The 21,902-nt window shown below is 43.2% G+C and overlaps 1 protein-coding gene across 1 annotated transcript in view; it reads left to right on the plus strand.

Moving 5' to 3' along the window:
- dapk1 (death-associated protein kinase 1) overlaps positions 1-21,902 on the plus strand; it is a 78,903-nt gene that overhangs the window by 20,360 nt on the left and 36,641 nt on the right. Inside the window, exons 3-5 of the mRNA XM_056269985.1 lie at positions 15,774-15,995; positions 19,910-20,048; positions 20,903-21,032. Coding sequence (XP_056125960.1) covers positions 15,774-15,995; positions 19,910-20,048; positions 20,903-21,032 — 491 coding nt within the window. The remainder of the gene's footprint in view (positions 1-15,773; positions 15,996-19,909; positions 20,049-20,902; positions 21,033-21,902) is intronic.

Below are 21,902 nucleotides of genomic sequence, written 5' to 3' on the forward strand. Positions count from 1 at the left end.
TCTAAGAAATAATTTACTCGCCCAAATGCCATTCCAAACTGTTATGACTCTGTGGAACACAAAAGAGGATATTTTAATAATGTCCAAGCTGTTTTCTTTCATAGGATGATAGTGGATGGGTACCAAGGGCTGTCAAGCTCCCCCAAAAATGAATAAATAAAAACAAATAAACACTATGAAATTAACCCTGAAACTATATTCCAAATTTTCTTAAGCAGGAGTTGTTATTCACTGAAAATCTTGCTTGACATTCGTTGTCACCGTTCACTGTCATTGAATGGAAAATAGCAGCTTGAATGTTGTATTACATCTTCTTTTGTTGCACAGAAGAATGCCATTTAAGTTGGTAATGATGAGGGGGGATAAACAATGACATAATTGTTATTTTTGGATTAACTATCCCTTTAAATAGTCCAAACATGACTAGAAACATTTTTATGCTGCAGTGTGAATGTATCTCTCATTGTGTCTAATAATGTTTGCTATTTTTGTATTTTATTTATAAACACAGATTTAGTGTGCTTTGTGTTTAAACATGCAGGTTTGTCTTTTATGGTTTATTTGTGACTTTAGTATTAATATGCAATAGAACAATAATATGAGGCTTTCTGTGTATCTCAGTGGATAAAATGCTGCATAATGGCTGTGCAGCACAACAAAGGTGCTCTGAATCCTAATGCCAACCTGGACTGTTCAACCGCACACAGGAGGGAGGGTCATTTGGAAGAAAATGCATCAAATGAAAGAAAAAACTCATAGTGAAACCAAGAAAAAAGGAACAAGCCCTGAAGACAGTGGCATTTGATTCAGGCCCCTCTTCATCATTCGCCTGTGTTCATTACATCTTCGTTGTCATATAGGTGATGTTTGCAATGACACCAGGTCAGGCTGATGCTGGAGGTTTCAACAATTACATCCAAATCCTGCCTGAAGAATGAGCCAGGCACAAGGAATCTGTATTCAGACCACGCTAACCCACTTAAATATTCATCCAGAGCAGTGGCGGCTGGTAAGGACTGTCCGTGTGTGTTACTCTAATGGCACTGAGTGCACCTGGCATTGTGTTTTCATTAGGAATCAACCACTTAGTGAAGGATCTCTAATTTTTTCAGAGTTTCTTACCTCCCATCCTTTTATATTTGCTCATTCATGCTCATTCTCAACCTGTCATGACAAAGGTTTTCCATCTGACAGAAACGCCTCTGATCTTATTTGGACACCTTGTTATTCTGCGTTTCGTACAAAATGTTACAGGGCAAGAGTCTGATTTCATTGCCATCCAAAATTGCGTTTGACACACGCTTTTGTTCAAAAAGCTCATAATTATCCATAATTGAGTATTCGAAAGATAGCAGGCTGCATAAAAGACTAAAGCACCTGCAAACAAAGTCCTCCCCTGTGGGAATACACCCCTGTACTTGTATGATTTGGGGAGGGCTTGAGTCATACAGCCAAAATGAACATTCTGGAATTAAATGTATATAAATATGCATTATATTAAATGAATATATAATGTGTTTAATATATACTTTTGTTTTAGTTGTTTAGTGTTTTAAAAATATATATATATTTATGTATTGTAGTAGGGGGAAAAAAGACAAATAAAAAAATTAGGAAAAGCACTGGGATGAAAATAGTGTAATAAAGCAATGAAAACTTATATTTATATTTAATCATTTAGCAGACGCTTTTATCCAAAGCGACTTACAAATGAGGAGAGCAATAGAAGCAATCAAACCAACAATAGGGCAACAATATGTAAGTGCTATGAGTAGTCCCAGCTAGTCCAGCACAGTGCATGTTAGGGCTGCCCCCTAATAGTCAACTAATCGTTAGTCAACTAGAAGTCGACCTAAAATCGTATTCGTCGTTTTGTCAAAGTAAAAAAAAAAACTTAAATGAACGACTAATAGTCTACTAGAAAAATGTTTAGTCGAGGGCAGCCCTAGTACACGTAGCACTTTTTTTTATATAGATAGATAGATATACAATAGTAAGTGTCAGTATTAATAGGTCAAGTGTTGACAAAAAATGATGCTTTTTCAGCAGTTTCTTGAAAATGGCTAAAGACTCAGCAGCTCGGGTTGAGATAGGCAGGACATTCCACCAGTTTGGAACAGTCAAGGTTAAGGTCCATGAAAGTGATTTTGTGCCTCTCTGGGATGGTACCACAAGGCACCATTCATTTGCAGAACGCAAGCTTCCGGTTGGCACGTTGGTCTAAACTAAAGTAATGAGTTTAGGTATAGAGGTGCTTAGCCAGTGGTTGTTCAGTAGGCAATAATCATTGCCTTGAATTTGATGCGATTGGCAATTGGCAACCAGTGCAATTTTATGAAGAGAGGTGTGATGTGCGCTCTCTTCGGCTCGTTAAAGACCACTCTTGCTGCAGCATTTTGGATCAGTTGCAGAGGTTTGACAGTGCATGCTGGAAGGCCTGCAAAGAGAGCATTAAAGTAGTCCAGTCTGGATAGAACAAGAGCTTGGACAAGGAGTTGTGTAGCATGCTCTGATAGGGAAGGCCTGATCCTCCTAATGTTGTATAAGGCAAATCTGCAGGACCAGACAGTTAGCAATGTGGTCTGCGAAGTTTAACTAATCATCAATCACAACTCCAAGGTTCCTGGCTGACCTTGATGGAGTTATGGTTGACAAACCTAGCTGAATGGAGAAGTTGTGGTGTAGTGTTGGGTTGGCCGAGATCACAAGCAACTCTGTCTTCGCAAGGTTGAGTTGAAGGTGGTGGTCCTTCATCCAGCAAGAAATGTCTGTCAAGCATTCCAAGATGCGCGCAGCTACCGTCTGATCATCTGGCTGGAATAAGAGGTAGAGTTGTGTGTCATCGGCATAGGAGTGATAGGAAAGACCATGTTTCTGAATGACAGATCCTAGTGATGACATGTAGGTGGAGAAGAGAAGTGGTCCAAGCACTGAGCCCTGAGGCGCACCCCAGTAGCTAGCTGTTGCGACTTAGACCCCGACACCCTGAAGGACCTACCTGAGAGGTAACCTACTGGAGAAAACTCATGTGCTTCTCATGCGTGGGGATTGAGGCAAATCAACAAAAAAACAGTGATCATCACAATAAGGGGTTGCACGGGACGAGTGTCCTGTAATCATAAACGTGGTGCTGATTCAAAAACACACATTCTGCAAATGTGGATTTCCAAATCAGCATTCTTACTCATTTGTGTTGAGAAATGCAAATCTCTGTTTTTTGGCTCTCCTGGCCTAAAGATCTTTTCAGGCAGGCCCGGACTGCGATAGGTACACAGAAAACAGGACGCAAAAGGGAAACAGAGGCTGTTCACATCCCTCCCTCTAGCCCTCCTCCACAACCTGGCTCAAGTTTCACTGCAAAAGTTGGAAGCCTCTTTCCAAAGAAGTAACAAAGAACAACATGATCCCTCGCAATAGAGTGTCTGGGAGTAAAAGCTAAGTTTGCTGGCCCGCTTTGTTTACATAATTTTTTATGTGTCCTTTAGGTATAAACATGCAAATTAAGTCATTATTAATGACTTAATAATGACATTGAGGTTGAGTGGGAGTGTAACTTGCACTTAAAGCACTGGGTCTCTCTTTAGGATCCTATGGGAATAATTATAGAGTGGGATTTTCTACTGAATGGGTTGTTGACATTTAGGCTTATTCATAACCTGGCCATGGAGCGCTGCTCCTGAACAGCCAGTTGCACTAGAGTTATACCATTCAATTTTTCCCCCTGTCCTTTTTATTGTTAAAATCATATTCTGACCATTTGACAATGTTTCTGATTTATTATTATTATACTTTCATTATGTCTTTGCTCTGCCCCTTGGCATCTGTATAATATATGTCTTGTGATGGAAAAATAAGATTAAATTGATAATTGACCGTTCGCAAAAGCCACGCCCCCTAGTTATTGTTGCTACGCCCGTCAAACAAATGGTCAAACACGACCAGCGCCACAGATTGCCATGACGGGAAGAGGTGCGTCAGTGACCTTTTTTGGAGCAATACCTCCGCGATATCCTCCAGATCGAGGCAAAAGGGGTTACAGTATGCAGTGGAGGGATATATTCAAAATATAAAAATACGCAATGAAGGAGACACGACTACTATCAAGCCTAATAATGCTCTCAAGCTCTCAAACCGGTCTCAAGCGAAATCTGAGAAACCCCATGACCTGTAACGTTACCTCAAATGCAACCAGCACAGCCTTGAAGAAGATTTTATAAGCTGGTTCAGTGGCTAATGTTTGGAGTTAGAAATATATAACTCGCGCTGCATATTTAGTAATTTTGCCTCAGATACAGGATTATTCATTCGCTTTAAGCAGGTTGTTCATTACCACGGCAACCGCTTGCGTGTCATGCTGAATGCGATTTTCATGTTTAAAAAGTAACTATACATAATAGACGGAAAGATGCAGATAACCATACATTACTTCTATTCGTTACGATATTGATATGAACTGATGTTGTCATTGTCAAGTAAGCTTCATATGCGTTCCCCGTTGCGAACGTGCACTCCTCTAACGTTAGTCTAAAAACTGTAGTCTACAGGTGCTGCCTGCACTGCTAGTGACTGCTGCTCATTTCCCCCCGAAAATATCATGTTAACAACAAAACTTTAGAAAACGTACTTCCTTTGTGGATCCTCTTGATCTGCTTTCTCCATGTGTCTTTGACTAATCTCAGTGTCTCAGTCTCACACACGCTGCACGCGAGTTAACCATGTTCGACACATTTAACTGGGAGTGGGGCCGTCCACACTGTTTTTATCCATCGCGGTCCGCGCACGTTGTGTTTTCGGCTTTTGAAACGAAAAGAACACAACTCCTCCAGACAATCTCTCGGGGTATCTAGTGTCCGATTTACAAACGCCGTGGGCGCACCGCTTCACCATCTTGCTTGGAGTCAATGTTTGACGGACCTGCTCACATAGTAACGGTTGCTATGATGTGTGATTGGACAATAGCCGTTTTGGAGGAGGGGCCTGCGAACGGTCAATTGATAAAGAATTGATATTGATATACATAGTGTGTATGCTAGCTGTATTGTTAAGATAATGTTTCACAATCACTTCTCCAAAGCTGTCCAAGTGATTACGGCTGTTTGGTATATACATTTTATAATTTTTCCAAAAATGGCAGACGTATCATTGACGTTCTAAATCCATATGACTTTCTTACTTCTGTGAAACCAAAGATTATATGTTAAATCTCCATTCAGGTTTTTTTTTCCTTACAACAATTGTTCATGGTTAAGCTCCAAACATGAAATAAATAAATACATAGATTTGCTCTGGTCAAAGCAGTTCTTGTATTAACAGCTCACTGGAGGAGAAGATAATCAGTGAATAATGACTTGCATTTCAGTCTGTTCCTCACACAAGAACTATCGTATGACTGAATGACACCATTTCCATGCAGGCTCGCTACCTGGGAAAATACGTTCTACTGTTAAGAACCAGGGGGTTTGTGTCTTTCCTCAAACATAGCCCTTTGCTTTCAATGCTACTTCAGGTCTTGCATCTGCATGTTGGATTTACAAACTCCGTCAAGGTACTTTCTTCACACACTATGAACAATTATTAATTATTGTAGATCAGTTTTATAATCTGTCATTGATAGTGTTATTGACCTCAATGTTTGTGCTTCATTCTTTCTCATATGTGATGCAAATCCTAGGTTGTAATCCTGGTTATGAATATGGAACACTTAATCTGGATTTTAATCTGACAGTGCTTTCTTTATAATAATAAAAAATAAAAATACAGAAGTAATCAGCCCTCTAAGAAGTTGTGCCTTCTGGTGCACAATGTAAAAGGGGTCATGTGATGTACTGTAGTAGCATTTTCCATGAAAATGTTTTGACTCTTTTAGGCTAAAAGGCAAAGTCCAGTAACTGCAATTAATGCTGATGTGGATTCCAACTTGATTAGATCTAGTATACACAATTCATTGAAATTCTTGTTTTTTTATAGTCAGAGATATCCATCTTTTCATAGTGAAGTTTAATATACCCTGAACAAAATGGTGTTGGATTTACTTTACATTTCAACCACATTCAGTCCAAACTTCAATAGTTTAACCAAACTCATATCACTTCCAGACAAAGCCTGAGTAACTTACAACACTACAGACACTAGATGAATGCCATCTCAGCTTCAGCCTTGATAATGGGGGCTTGTATCTTGTGCCCATCTTGTGCCCATCTTGTGTGTATCTTGTGCCCACTGCCCCACTCTAAAGAGTGCTTCCTCTGGGCAAGCTCTTTAATGTCTGCTGTGATTGCCGTGGCTCTTCATCACCATGGTGCTCAAGATTTCATGATCACAAGCCCTGCTACACTGACATATTGATACGCACATTTGCCCCATCTCCCATTCAGAGCTGGCAGAAACAGCTCTGAAAAGGACTTTGGGAACGGCCTAACTTGTATAAGAGAAAAACATGCCGTGTCTATTGTCGTCCGGTTGCCGGGCTATGTGTGACGATGTTTGCTGTGGACTGTTGTGCTCCGCAGGCCTCTTTCTAGCTGACACGACCCCCTCCTCTCCCACTGCCCAGCCCCCAGCACTGCTATAGAAACTGGCACAGCTGAAGACCCATGCCCTCCTCTCACTGAGGAGTGTCGCTGACAAAAGCATTTAGACATGCCTGAATGCTAAAAGTAACGCTGTCAAAACCATGAGGAATGACTTTCTGATTTTCAGTTCTTTTTAATTCAGCTCTTGAAATGTGCCCAGGCCTATACAATATTATTTGTTTATTGTTTAGTATAATAGTCAACAAAAAAATTTACTATATGCAATTAATGATAGGTTTTTTTTTTTAGCAGAGTTGGTCCTTAATTAAAAGATTAGTGTACTTAAAAAAAAAAAAAAAAAAAAACCTTTTCCCAAGAACACTTCACAGCATAATGGGACGGGGGAAGTCATCCGAATCACAAAAAAAGCACCATAAAGTATCATAAAAGTGACCCTTTTGACTTTCAGTTTTCTGAAGCCATAAAATGGCTTTGTTTGAGGAACAGGCTGAAAAATTTAAGAAATTTTTAGCTACAGTGTAGTCATCTGTACTAGTTTATGAGAGAAGTATCAATGTCCTGTATGTAAAATAGTCATTCCTCTGTCAAATCTTTTCATTTGAATTAGTTGATCCAGTTCATAAAACTGTTCTGAAGGATTTGGATCAGATGGTTCCAGTTAGTGAATTTAACTCTCTGACTCAATAATTTACTCGCAGTGCTTAAAGGAGTAGTTCACCCAGAAATGAAAATGTGTTATTTGCTCCTAGAATTAAACTACTCTATTCATATGGATTTTTTTTTTTTTTTTTTTTTTACAATGTCTTCATGAACTTTTTGAAGCATGGTGGAATAGACATTCGACAGAGGGGCAGAAATCTGTCAGGTTTCATTAAAAATATCTTTATTTGTGTTTTGAAGAGATACAAAAGTCTTATGGGTTTGGAATGACATGAGGGTGAGTAAATAACGATATTTTTTTGGGTGAACTACCCATTTAAAAGCACACTGGAGAAGATGAAGATTATCATTGAAAAATGATTGAAATCGAGGTGTGTTTTTTTTTACAGAGTCATATGGCTTCAGAATATACTGTATGACTTGGAATATGATCATATGGACTGATTGTATGATAATTTTTGGTCATTTTAAAGCTTGACAGTCTTTATTCACTTTAATATGTAGAAAGAAGTGGCCAGGATATTCTTCAGAAATTAAAATAAATTGTTGCATAGAAGTCCGTAGTACGGAGCCCCTAAAGGGACCTTTGCAAAAATAAAAATATACAGACTTTCACATGCTCACAAGAAACATATCTCGTGCTCACGAGAAACTTTTGCGCGTTCACAAGAAAACTATCGTGTAGTTTCTCATGAGCACGTGAAAGTCTGTCTGTCTATTTGTTATTTTTTTTGCAAAGGTCCCTTTTAGGGGCTCTGTACTACGTGTGTAAAAAAGTGAAGGCAAGTTAATGATGACACCATTTTCATTTTTGGTTGAACTATTCCTTTAAGATTACACAGCGATAGGGGCGTAACAATATATCGTGTCACATATATCGCAATACGAAAATGCATCAATATGTATCGTGGATAGTGACAATATGTATTGTGTATAATTCACCCAAAATGAACATTTCTGTGTGAGAAAAAATGTACAGAGTTTACATAGTTTTAGTGTCAGTACTACATTAAACTACTATTGAATATAATGTATAATAATGCAATGGGGGAATATTTGTGGGTCCTGATAATGCCAAATGTCTTATGTTACCAGTAAAAAGTGGCCTACATTATTTTAAATATATCTAGTCAGTGACAGAGTCTGAATGTTCGTGTGAACATCTGCAATTTTAGCTTCAGAATCATCAATATTTTTATTCTGGTGTTATCATTGTGCATTGGGTTACCTGCACTAAGTCCAAGCCTATTCATGTACACCCACAAAGTAAAACGTACTCGGTTACTAACGTAACCTCGGTTCTCTCTAGAGAGGGAACGAGTACTGCGTAATAGCTTGCGCTAGGGGAAAAACTCTTTTCCGCGAGATATTGAAGCCAAAAATTATCCTTAATTTTTTATTAATGTAAAACGCTTTGCAGCAGCAAGCAGACATAGGCGAAACAGCTCGCGCGCCTATTGGTTGCTCTGCAGCAAATGCAGCAGCCTATCGAGAGAGACTCTGCGTGACGTAATGACCAATGGGGGCAATTCGCGCCCATATCGTCACGTCCCGCCAGAAGGGGCGTGGTCTCACCCTATAAATATGCTCGTTAGGCTGATACAAGCTGGTTTTTATCACTGAAGCGAACCAGAGCGTATTCCAAGCACGGCAAGATACGCAGTACTCGTTCCCTCTCTAGAGAGAACCGAGGTTACGTTAGTAACCGAGTACGTTCTCTTACGAGAGTAATAGCTTACGCTAGGGGAACACAATGCAACACGCCGTGCGTACAGGGATCCAACACCAAAGTCCCGGGGGCCGAAGCCCAGGGCTCATGTAGTGCATAATCACCATAAACTCACATAGAGTGGAGGAAGAGAGGCTGGAAGCGTCATTCCCTATAAAAAAGCACCCAGCGGGGCTATTATATGACAATAAAACGCGCAGCCAGGGTGAAAGCTTTCAGCCTGATCTGGGTGGCCATACGTGTGTCAACACTCATGGGGCTGCAGTAAACTCAGCATCTGGGCCGCACAGCGGGGCAGATAGCACTGAATTTTAGACCGCCAAAAGCTTAGCTTGTAAGGCGGGTACCTCCAGGTTATAGTATTTTATAAATGTAGACGGCGAGGCCCTGCCCGCGGCCGTACAGATATCTTGCAGGGAAACCCCGCTTGACCATGCCCACGAAGAGGCCACGCCTCTCGTGGAGTGCGCCCTGACACCCAAGGGGCACTGTAGGCCCTTCGCAGAGTAAGCGAGCGCAATGGCATCCACTATCCATCTGGATAGGCTCTGTTTTGAGGCGGCGAGTCCCTTGGAACGCCCGCCAAACAAAACAAAAAGCTGCTCCGTCAGTCTGAAAACAGACGAGCGTGACACATAAGCTCTCAATGCCCTGACGGGGCAAAGGAGACTCGCATCCTCCTCCTCACTGAGAACCGGAAGGGCGGACAGGGAAATTACCTGGGCCCTGAACGGTGTATTGAGGGATTTCGGGACATACCCGTGCTTTGGTTTGAGAATGACCTTCGAGTCATTAGGCCCAAACTCCATACACGACGCGCTTACTGAAAGCGCCTGTAAGTCCCCTATGCGCTTCACTGAAGCGAGAGCCATGAGAAACACTGTTTTGAACGACAGGTGTTTCATGTCCACCAGCTGGATTGGCTCGAACGGGGCGCCTTTCATGGCCTCCAGGACCGTGGAAAGGTCCCACGTCGGGACTGAAGGGGGCCTGGGAGGGTTCAGCCTCCGAGCTCCCCTAAGGAAACGCACGACTAAGTCGTTTTTCCCCAGCGACTGGCCAGACACCGGTTTTGCAAACGTTGCTATGGCCGCCACATATACTTTGAGCGTGGATGGGGTCCTGCCCTTATCCAGTAGCTCTTGAAGGAAGGAAAGCACTTCCGAAACCCCGCATTCCACAGGTGAAAAGCTCTGGGCTTGACACCATGCAGAGAAAACAGACCATTTCGAGGAGTAGAGCCGCCTGGTAGACGGAGCTCTAGCCTGCGCGATCGTGTTTAACACTCCTTCTGGGAGGCTAGCGGGTACCCGTTGATGGCCCATGCGTGCAGGGACCACAACTCCGGGCGAGGGTGCCAAATCGAGCCCTCCGCCTGAGAGAGGAGGTCTCTCCTCAACGGTACAGGCCATGGGGCAGTGCAGGTCAGCTGCATCAGGGCAGGGAACCACGTCTGGTTTGTCCAGAGCGGAGCTACGAGCAGCACTGGGCATCCGTTCTCCCTGATTCGTTCCAACACCTGAGGCAGGAGCGAGACAGGAGGAAAAGCATATAGGGGGCAGCGGGGCCAAACATGAGCCAGCGCGTCCTTGCTTTTCGAGAAAAACTCCGGGCAATGAGCATTTTCATGGGACGCGAATAGGTCCACCTGTGCTCTGCCGAACGTTTTCCACAGCAGCTGGACCGTCTGCGGGTGCAGCGACCATTCCCCTGCTGGAACATTGTTCCTGGACAGTCTGTCTGGTCCCACATTCAGGTGACCAGGCACGTGCGCTGCTCTCAGTGAGAGCAGGTTGTGCTGAGCCCAGACCAGGAGGCGTTCCGTCAGCCTGTGAAGGTTTCGTGACCTGACGCCGCCTCACACCTGACTGATACCAGTCGGTATTTTTCCAAGGTTCCAGAGCTGAAACACACTGAAGGTCGACCCTGAGGCGAAACAGACCCGCTGTCCATGCCCTGGGTGGAACCCGCGCTTTCAGCCACATCTGCAGTGGGCGCATGCGGAGCAAGCCCAACTGGAGTACAGAGGCTGCTGAGGCCATCAGCCCCAGCATTTTCTGAAACCTTTTGAGCGGAACTATCGCGCCGTGGCGGAAGGATTTCACGCCGCGCTGAATATTTAGCACGTGCTCTGGTGACAGGCGTGCTGTCATGGACAGCGAGTCCAACACGGTTCCCAGAAAGGAAATTTTCTGACTGGGAGACAGTGAGCTCTTCGCCCAATTGACTGTGAGGCCCAGCTCCTCGAGGTGCTCGAGTAATGCGGCCCTGTGTTCTATGAGCTCCGATCGTGATCGAGCTAGAATCAGCCAATCGTCCAAGTAGTTCAGGACTCGCATGCCCTGAAGTCTCAGGGGTGCGAGCGCCGCGTCCATGCACTTCGTAAATGTACGAGGTGCTAGGGACAGGCCGAACGGCAGGACTGTGTATTGATATGCCTGGCCCCCGAAGGTGAATCTCAAGAATCGCCTGTGATGGGACGCTATTTGTATTTGGAAATAGGCGTCTTTCAGATCTATCGACATAAACCAGTCCCCGTGGCGCAATTGCGCGAGGATTTTCCTGGTCGTAAGCATCCTGAACTGGCGTTTGACAAGCACTCTGTTCAGCTGTCGTAGATCTAAAATGGGTCTGAGACCCCCATCCTTTTTCGGCACCAGAAAATATCTGCTGTATAGGCCCCCTTCGCTCTGAGCCTGAGATAAAGGTTCTATAGCCCCTTTGCTCAGTAGTTTCGCTATCTCGGCACGAAGTAGATGAGACACTTCGTTTTTCACCGTAGTTTCGACACGCGCCGTATAACGGCGCGGGCGTCGAGCGAATTGTAGCAAATAGCCTCTCTTTATAGTGTTCAGCACCCATTCTGATACCCCGGGAAGCTTTGACCACGCATCTGCGTGAATAGCTAGGGGCAGAATGAAATCCGGGCTCTGGTCGCGGCAAAACGGCAGCTCGAGAGCCCGGGCATACTGGGAACACAACACCGTGTTTACAGCGTTCGAGGCGGGGGGCGCGCTGATCACAGCGGGCGGCCTGACCGCGCTCAGCTTTTTTTATGGCAGATTGTGCAGAAAAAGCGAGCGGGGGAGATCCCGTAGGAATCGGCGTGTCTGTGAGAAAATGTGGGCGCGGGGCTGCGGGCACATTTATTACACTGAAAACACTGTCGTTCATGGCCGACTGAATGTGTGTTGGTTTCGTTTTTACAGAAACCAAGGGACACGCAGCATGTAGTGTGAGCGGGCATGGTGACATGGGCGCGTTTACTACATTGTTTGCACAATCAACCTGAGTCGATTTTATTTGTGCTAGCCCTGCACCGTGGCGGGCTGTGTCTGGGTGTGGGAATGGGCACTGGGTGGGCATTCTTACAACACTCATAACACCATCGGCCGTGGCCGGATTGTTTGTGCGAGCCCTGCATTTTTGCGGGCTGTGTTTGTGTGTAGAAATGAGCCCTGGGTTGTAGGCATTTTCAATACACTCATAACACCATCGGCCGGAATACCAGAAAATACACCATTTATGTGATTTATCTGGGTCGCCGTGGGAACAGCATTTGTGTGCAGGCAAGCGGGCATGGTACTGGCTTGCTTACTGCAAAATACACTGGAACAGTCACATTTTCTGGAACTGAACGAGCGAAAATTTCAGTGGAAGTCTGGCCACGGCGAGACTGAAACACCGTCGATTTCCTAGGAGGCTAGGAAGACTTGTGTTGGTTTCGTTTTACAGAAACCGTGGTAGTGTTTGTGGGCACTGGGTTGTGGGCACATTCACTACATTTAATGCACAATTGACATGCGTCGATTTCATTTGTGCGAGCCCTGTACCGTGGCGGGCTGTGTTTGTGTGTAGAAATGAACACTGGGCTGTGAGCATTTTATTACACTTATAACACCATCGGCTGTGGCCGGAAAACCAGAAATACAATGATGACATGATTTTTCTGGGTCGCCATGGAAACGGCCTTTACGTGCAGGCAAGCGGGCCGTGGTACCAGCTTGTTTACTGCAAAATACACTGGAACAGTCGCATTTTCTGGAACTGAACCAGCGAAAAGTTTCGGTGGAAGTCTGGCCGCGGCGAGACTAAATTTTTATCTGCTGCGAGAGCCGGGATCAAACACGGGTCTCTCGCGTGAAAGCTTCAGGTTCCGCCACTGGGCCACAGGGAGAACTACACTAGCGCCAGCAGACAAGAGAGCGTCATCACAGTTTTGTGTGTGTCGGCGTTTGTATGCAGGTGTGCGTGTTATACAACAGGCTCATTGCTGCAATAATGACATTTTCAGCCGCTCAAACTAGGAGCTGAGAAATGTTTGAGAAATGGAGATTAATCCGGCCTCGGCGGGGACTAAAACACACTCATTTCTCATTTGCCGGTGACGCACGCCCATGGGGGGCGGGGTAGATTTCTTATAACGCAAAGAAAGCTAGCCGCGGTTTTTAGGGCTCGCGGTCTTGATGCTGGCCCGTTACCTTGACGACTCGCGGACAGAAGGCGGAGGTCCACAGAGCTCGCCTGTTGCGCGGCGGTTGCGCGGGCGCCTCCCAATCGAGGCCGATGCTTTCCACGGCCTGAGAGAGCAGACGCATCAGCTCAGTCTCAATGCCGGCTCTCTTACCAGTGGTCTGGCGGGAAACGCTAGCGGAGGGGAGATCCACGGAGCTCGCCCAATCCTCACTATCGGATCCAGAAGAGAACACGCCTCGGTGGGTTCGTCAAACTCGTGGATGGACGCGGCGGCAGGCGGCGGCCGTTGTCCGTCAGTGAGCGACTCGAGCGAAGCCGGCGAAGCTGGCGGGCGAACCGGCGAGCTTTGGCGGGCTGGAGAAAGCTCGGGAGCGCGCTGGGCGCGGCGCTTCTTGCGGCGCGGCACCACGGCGGGCTGCGGTGAAGGCTCGGAGAATGATGCCAGGCGAGTCCTCAGAGTCACCATGGGCAAAAGCTCGCAATGAGGGCATCCGCCGTCAGCGAGCGCGAGAGCCGCGTGATCCTCACCCAGGCAGGAAACACAGATGACGTGCCGGTCTCCGTCGCTGAGCGGGGCGCGGCACGAGCCACAGGAAGGCATCTTTAAAAAGACGCAGCTCTTTTTGTGAGAGAAGTGTGAGTCGCGTCAAGTAAGCGAGCAAACACTCTCAACAGAGTAAATACACACAGAGTATGAAAGGATATAGAACGCCGGAAAGCGCAGCAGGTACGGCAGTTGAAGGCGGCGAGGCCAGCGACTCCAGAGCTCGTCCCCCTGAAAGGCTTGCTTCGACGGCGCGGCTTCTCACTCCGGATCCAGCGATGCGTGTGCTTCGCTGAAGAGGTAAAAATCAGCTTGTATCAGCCTAACGAGCATATTTATAGGGTGAGACCACGCCCCTTCTGGCGGGACGTGACGATATGGGCGCGAATTGCCCCCATTGGTCATTACGTCACGCAGAGTCTCTCTCGATAGGCTGCTGCATTTGCTGCAGAGCAACCAATAGGCGCGCGAGCTGTTTCGCCTATGTCTGCTTGCTGCTGCAAAGCGTTTTACATTAATAAAAAATTAAGGATAATTTTTGGCTTCAATATCTCGCGGAAAAGAGTTTTTCCCCTAGCGTAAGCTATTACGCAGTACGAGAGATACTCTCGTAAGAGAACCAAATTTAACATTTTTAATCAACAGTACATTTTTGTCAACCTTTTCCCATATGTCTTGAAGTATCGCAATAATATCATATTGTGAGTTCAGTATCGTGATATGTATGAAATCGTGACATGAGGGTATCATTACACCCCTACACAGCAAGGATCTCTGCTTTCTCGGAACATTTCAGACCCCAGATAAAATGCAAATGTACTGTCTCTCGTTACTCGATTGCTGTCTGGGTGACAAAAGGTGGAGCAGGCAAGGATAGAGGCCCAGCGTTTTGTATTTGCATGAGAAAGCCCCATCCTAATGACCACTTTCCTTTCCTGTGTTATTTAGTATTTTGTTTCTTCGCCCCCAAAACAATTGTCATTTCTGTAGAAAGAAACCTCCCAACAGCTGTATAACAGCCACATTTAAAATTTTGCAGAGCTGTGACATTTTGAGATGATCCTATTGGGATATTTCTCACAATATATGCTGCTTGATCGGCAGACTTATAAGCTTCAGGGGCCCAAATGTGCTTGTTTGTGTATTATACTGGTGTGTTGGGTGTGATGGCTTTGAATGGCATAGCGTGGGAGTCATTGTTATCCACCCTGATTATATCAACCATTGAACAGGACTGAAAACCAATGGATATCCACAGTATGTGGAAAAACCTAGATGATATGCTGTTTTGCGTTTAACATGCTGAAGTAATAGGCCTTATTTATGTAATTCAAAAAAAATATCTTACATTCGTACACAGCCTGATATTAGTGATTAAATGTGATTGTGACGGTCAGCCTGACTCGATCCTGTTGGCAATTTGTGACCATTCAGCGTGGCTGACTGTTGGTTTCTGGCAGTGGTTCACAATGCATGTTGTGGCTTACGGAGACTAAGATGGGAACGTGTCGAAGGGGAATGTGGAGTCCTGCTTGTTGGCAATATGCTATAGAGGCACAAAACTGAATTCACACATTAAAGAGTCATTTTCTCTTCTAATTTTAGAGCATTGCGTCATCTTCTGGATGCAGAAATATTATCACACAATAAATCTTTGTTAATGTCCAAACTTTTGTATTCAAATATGTATATTTAGTACTATTTTGGTCAGAATTGTTATTTATTCTTTAAAATATTTTGATATATCTATTTTTTATTTGCTTTGAATGATCAGGCTTTTAAATATTTGTTTGTTTGTGCTTGAACATTGACAACATTGTTTTTTTTTCAGTGGTCAGTTTGCAGTGGTAAAGAAATGCCATCATAAGAACACTGGTGTGGAATATGCAGCCAAATTTATCAAGAAGAGGCGCAACAAATCTAGTCGGCGAGGGGTCTCCAAAGACGACATTGAGAGGGAGGTCAGCATCTTGAGGGAAATCCAGCACCCGAATGTCATCACCCTGCACGATGTGTTTGAAAACAAGAGTGAGGTCATTCTCATCCTGGAGCTGTGAGTCATTGTTTTTCTTGCATTTACTGAGTCATGAAATCATTAAGAGCCTCCATTCATCTTATTTCTGCGGCACAATTAAAAACTCAGATCGGTAAAAGATGCTAGTAGTACATGAACTACTGGTCATTTTAGAGTTCTGGAACATCACAGTATGAATAAATCTATTAAAGAAGTTGTTTAGGGATTCTCCCTGAATGCAGTTGCACCAACCTTTACTTACAAAGCAAACACTTGACAAGGTCAATAGTTGGGGGTTGAGGAGAACCAGTCTATCGAGTAGATGAACCAGTTTTGCCTGTTGTGCTGTGCACATTTATACACTACTGCCAATGTGTTCAAATGGAAAAGACGAACTGATGTCTGTACTGTCTTAACTATACTGGTGCACTAAAACAAAGACCTTTGGTTGATAAAGAAAAGTTTATTTTAAATTATAAGTCAAGGCTCAACACTAAGGATTTTTTTTCTACTGGCCTTGAGAACAATTGTAAACAATTCAAAAATTAAATTTTTGTCCAATGTCCAAAAAATACTTTTTTGTAATGTTGTGATTCACCTTGTAGATTGTTGGTTTGGTTCGTGGCTTATAACTGTTTAATGAAGAGGGGGGAAATGAATGGGAAAAGGTGTGCAGGCACTAATGCACCTCTATCGGTGCTGTACTATGTTAGGATGTAGTATTACCCTGTTGTGCTTCAAGAATCGCTTCCTAGAATAACAGTCTAACCTGAAAATCAACACGAAGTCTAACATTGTAAGCAACTCAAATGTGACCTAAAGGACAAAATTAAAAATATTTGATTATATTTTATTTATATTATAGTTTATTTGATCATTGTATGTAATTTTAATTACCCATTATCAGAACAGAATGTTTAAAAGATTTTGTTATATGTATTTTAACAATGTAATAAAAAGTTAACATAATTAGTGTCTGGAATGTCAAACCTCACCATTTCAGTAGAAATGTTTTTTTAGACCTAGATTATGTGAAGGAATGTCTTTCCTCAGAACCTCTTGAAGTGTCTCCTCACCCAACTGGTTTTCTTTGCTACTTCATATCCTTTGACAAAGGGCATCCCTGCAGATATGTTCTGAGCTCATATTTGTTACACATTTCTCATCAGTGAAGCTATTTTGTTAACTAACTGAGGCATCTAGAGATAAGTACCTTGCTAAAGGACATAACCGCACGATCCTGACCTCGGAACTGAAGGTCAAGTTTCATTTTCAGGTCATTTGGCGTCCTCTCAAAACCTTTGTGCTCCCAACCAATATTGAGAAGTGAGAAGTTACAAGCTATCATGTGTCTTTCTAGTCTCAGACGACATGCTCACGGACCCCCCACAGTCTGTTTACTGACCGCCTGATGCGTTAAAAAATAGCAAGTTCTGGCTGAAATCTGATTGGCTTGAACTACGCAAAAAGGATTTTTTTATCAGTCTGCCTGGAAACAAAGTTGTGTTTGCAAGGTAGCAGGTTGATACAATGAGTGATTTTGAGGAAGAACTAATTTAGTTTAAAGGTGCTCTAAGCGATGTTGGGTGACGTCACTTCTTTTTGACGTTCGAAGTATTGTCAAACAAAACGGAGGCTAGCTAGACCCTCCCGCCCCCTCATCCCGTCCCCTCCCCCTGTAGTTTTACTGATACTTCATTCAAGGTGTAATGTCGCCAGGTTAGATAAATGCTTTCATATAATGCAGAACAGAATGCAGAAAAAGAGAAACATTACCAGAAAAACACAATAAAACGTTTCGCCACCTGAGGTTATAACTTTAGCTCCCATACAAGGAGGCAATAATGGCAAGATATAACTTTAGCTTCGCGTTTCCCAGTGAGCATAAACAACGGCTCCGTCGTAAACAAATTTAGTCAAAGTTGTCAATAGGCTATGAATGAACATTCAAATTCATAACAAACAGTGGGTGAAAACAATCATTCACACAAACTGTCACCCTACTGTGAGTTTGCTTGATCATTTACAATAGAGATCGATAGCTAGCTGCTAGAAACCTGTTTGTTGTATTCACCAAAGTTAGCGCTGACTGCATTGTTGTATATTAGGCGAACATGAAAGTCCATTTAGAAAAACCAAACTGGATTTACCCACCTGTCCAGCAAAAACAGAGCTACCTGAATGTCGGATTGGAAGCCCGTCTGCCGGAGCGAGTTCTCGCCACCTTTCAAAGGCTTTTCCAGTGTAAATTCAGGACTTCCTTCTCCTTTTCCCTCTTCTTTGCATTTTTGCAATCTGTTCATCGGAACGTCGTCTCTTTGGTCGTGTGTCGGCCATATCAAACTTAAAGAGTTATAATTCTAACTTCCCTCTTCATGCTTCTCTCTCCTCCTCACCCCCCTTCATGTGTACGCGCACTAACCCCACCCCCAAATCCTTCTTGTCGGTTATTGGCTGGAACACTGTTTGTTTTGTTTTGTGGAGAGGGTTCCCCCAGTTTGTTTTTGTTGCTGTTTGTGGAGCCTGGGGTGTCTACAGAGGCCGCGTTTTTTTACAGTGTGTTCAGGGGACAGGCAGCTAGCGGAAAGTGAGGAGATGTTTACTGTATGTGACAAAAAAATGTTTTGGCCTAAAAAACGTGTGACATCGCTTAGAGCACCTCTATTTCAGATAACCCACCCTAAATGGCAGTTTGGTGTTTGTCGATCAGATGGTGTCTTCCTGATTTAGTAGTTTCTTTCCCAGAACAAGCTGTAATGAGGACTAGACTTTATGCCGCAAGTCAAAAATCTGACTATGAGACTTGTGTTGTTCAGGGTGGGGGCTCGAGTTTTTCTTTGTTTCTGTGAGGGGGAATAGACACATATCTGCCGCCGGTGTTTTTGCAGCTGGGTGGCTCGTCGCTGCACTTGCTCAGACTCTCCATTAGCAGCAAACATTATCATGTCATCAGGGTGCAGCTGGTTTGCAGCTTCCTTCTGCTGAATAAATATATGCCCGAATCCTGTTGGTCCTCTCCCAGAAGCCATGATTATATCCCTGCCAGCAGGCATTTCTGCCAGAGTGAATCTCTCAGAACCATTAGAGAGGTTGGTTCTTCTGCTTAATAAGCCAGACTCACTCTAGGTGATTATTATTTTGTTACACCATAGCCATATCTTTTTATTGCAGACTTAATTCTCAGATCATTTTATTGGTGTTTCTTTCTATGTAAATCTGTGAATCCTGATTTGTAGAGTCTCTGATTCCTAAATGATATTTTAAGAATTACCTCTATTGTCTTGTCTGTCTTTAAACATTATGTGGTACATATCACGGCAGTTTTGAACTTCCGGTGTGTAGAACTACAAGGTTAATGCTCTATAACGTTTAAAGATAACGTACCACACTAAACCCTAAACATACCTGACAGAAAATCCTGACAAAAAGCAACCTGACAAAAGCAAGCGAGACATAAAAACACATTTGCTGAAGCAAGCATGTCTGCTACGTCAGAAAAGATAAATGGACTTATGCAGCTGGTTATGTGATGCAAACATCAAAATGTATTGGTATTTCAAATGGCGCACTATGGTAAATGTTTTGAGCTCATAACATACTATTGTGCAAGGAACCGTGTGAAAAATAAGTCTTTATTAATCGATAATCTGCTCCTGTAATCATAATTTTGTGTGAAAAGTAATTCAAGTAGTTGGTGTTTTACTGCCTCTAGTGTTCATTTCAGCTGAATAATTGCAGTGATTTGTATGCGTTTTTGTGTTTTGCAAAAATGTATGTAGAGGTACGTTTTTCCAATGAGCCTGTGTTGGATTTGGCAGTTGTATACAGTGCATCTTGTCCAAGTCACTCTTTTAAGAGAGATTTTATCTCAATTCATTTTATCCTGGTTAAATGAAGATTATCAACTAACTCGCTCTAGTGCAAGTGTCAACATCTGTCCTCTCTCTATACAGTGTGGCAGGTGGGGAGCTCTTTGACTTTCTAGCTGAGAAAGAGTCATTGAGTGAAGAGGAGGCCACCGAGTTTCTCAAGCAGATCTTGGATGGAGTCAGTTACCTACACTCCAAACAGATTGCCCACTTTGACCTGAAGGTACTGAGACATGTTTGAGTTTCACCCCAATGCCAGACTGTGGTGATTAACGTTGCTGTAGACCAGCCACAACAAATCAATTGAGGCGCTTTTATCCTCCCTGCTGGTTATCCACTCATTTACACCCTTTACATAATTACTGACCATCCCGGAGCTGGGATAGTCATAAATGTAGTCCTTTTTTCCCTATGTAGTTTTTGAAAGGGTATATTGCTAAATTGCATTAATAATTTAGTAGTCATGTATTTGAATGTTTCAGATGTTAGACTGAGTTTTTACTTCCGACTAAAATCACTTAACCTGAGTAACCAGTCTAACTGACAAACTAACATCAAAACATTCATTGAACAACTTAACTGTGACCTAAAGAATAAAATGAAATAGTCAAGCAGTCACTGAGCTGCTCATTATTAGCATTTTATGTCTAATCCTTCATGTTACTCAAGCAACAATGTTTATGTAATTAGATCCACTGCTTTCAGAGCAGTCATCCACACAGCTTTCGTTAACATTTCTGTTAAATATTTTGAAGTCATTGGAGCTTTTAAGAGATTAGTCTGTGCATGAATAAAGCCCACTGAAGGAAGTATTGTTTCTATGGAATGTCCAGGCAGGGATCTGTTACTGCCCGGCTTGAGTATGCCTGTTCTTTCTAGAGAACGTTTATATAGCTTTGCATGTGATTTCCATGTGTTATGGCAGATTTCCTGCACTTTCTCTCTCTCTCTCTCTCTCTCTCTCTCTCTCTCTCTCTCTCTCCACCTCTGCTGCTGTGTTTTTGTTCTGTCCATATCATTAGTTCCTCTGATTCTCTCTTCTCCCTTCAATTCTTTCTCTATTCTCATCTTTCTCAGCCGGAGAACATCATGCTGTTAAACCGGAGTGTGCCTCACCCACGCATTAAGCTCATTGACTTTGGCCTGGCCCACAAGATCGATTTTGGCAACGATTTCAAAAACATCTTTGGTACCCCAGAGTTTGTAGGTCAGTGTCATCCACTGGTCAGTCTATAGAGATGTGTTGTAATTACACCCTCTCTTATTGTTATGATCCTCTTTTCTCCTTTCATGTGTAATCTGAACCACAAGTCTTTGTGATCCAATGAATCCTGCAAATAGGTATATAAATAAATAATAATAAAAAAATAAAAAAAATGTAATAAATTTTTATATATATATATATATATATATATATATATAATCACCTAAACTATGAAAAACAAAACATATCTTATATTTAAGCTTCTTTAAAGTATGAAGTAGGAAGACACATGTTCACATGTAGACATGCATTGTCTTGTGTTTAAGCATAGGCTTTTAGATTAAAATATATTTTTTCATTATCTCAAAAACCTGTTAGTCAAGTGTGTTCAGACATTTAACTGGTAGTGTATGTTTATGTGTTTGGGTTGGTATTTTGTGTACAACAATATGAGTCAGCTCTGTTGTGTTTTACATCAACAAGCCCTTACCATCCTAAAAAGCACACAGACATGCACACCCACGCCACCTCCATCTCTACATGCCATTGGCATCACGTCCTGTCCTACCTGAATGGCAGCCAGTATGGCTGCAGGCACTGATGATACAGCAGTCTTAATAGAGACACAGTGCTAAAGGCCACGGTCAAGTTCCAGCTTATCCACAGTGCAGTCTATTTCAATGCTTAAAAATATGATCAGTCTTCATGGAGGAGAATCCGGTCAAGCTAGACACCTGGTCTTCGAGACACTAATCCAAAACAGTCTCAGTAGTTGAACAATTAGCCCATTACACAGACATGACTTCATTGATTTATTAATTTTTTTAGCCTTAGAGTCTGGGAGCAAATTGCTTCTTGCATCCCTGGTCAATG

The sequence above is a fragment of the Rhinichthys klamathensis genome, unplaced genomic scaffold, assembly GCF_029890125.1.
Source record: "Rhinichthys klamathensis goyatoka isolate OS25496 unplaced genomic scaffold, OSU_Roscu_1.1 h1tg000296l_1, whole genome shotgun sequence".
Taxonomy (NCBI): Eukaryota; Metazoa; Chordata; class Actinopteri; order Cypriniformes; family Leuciscidae; genus Rhinichthys; species Rhinichthys klamathensis.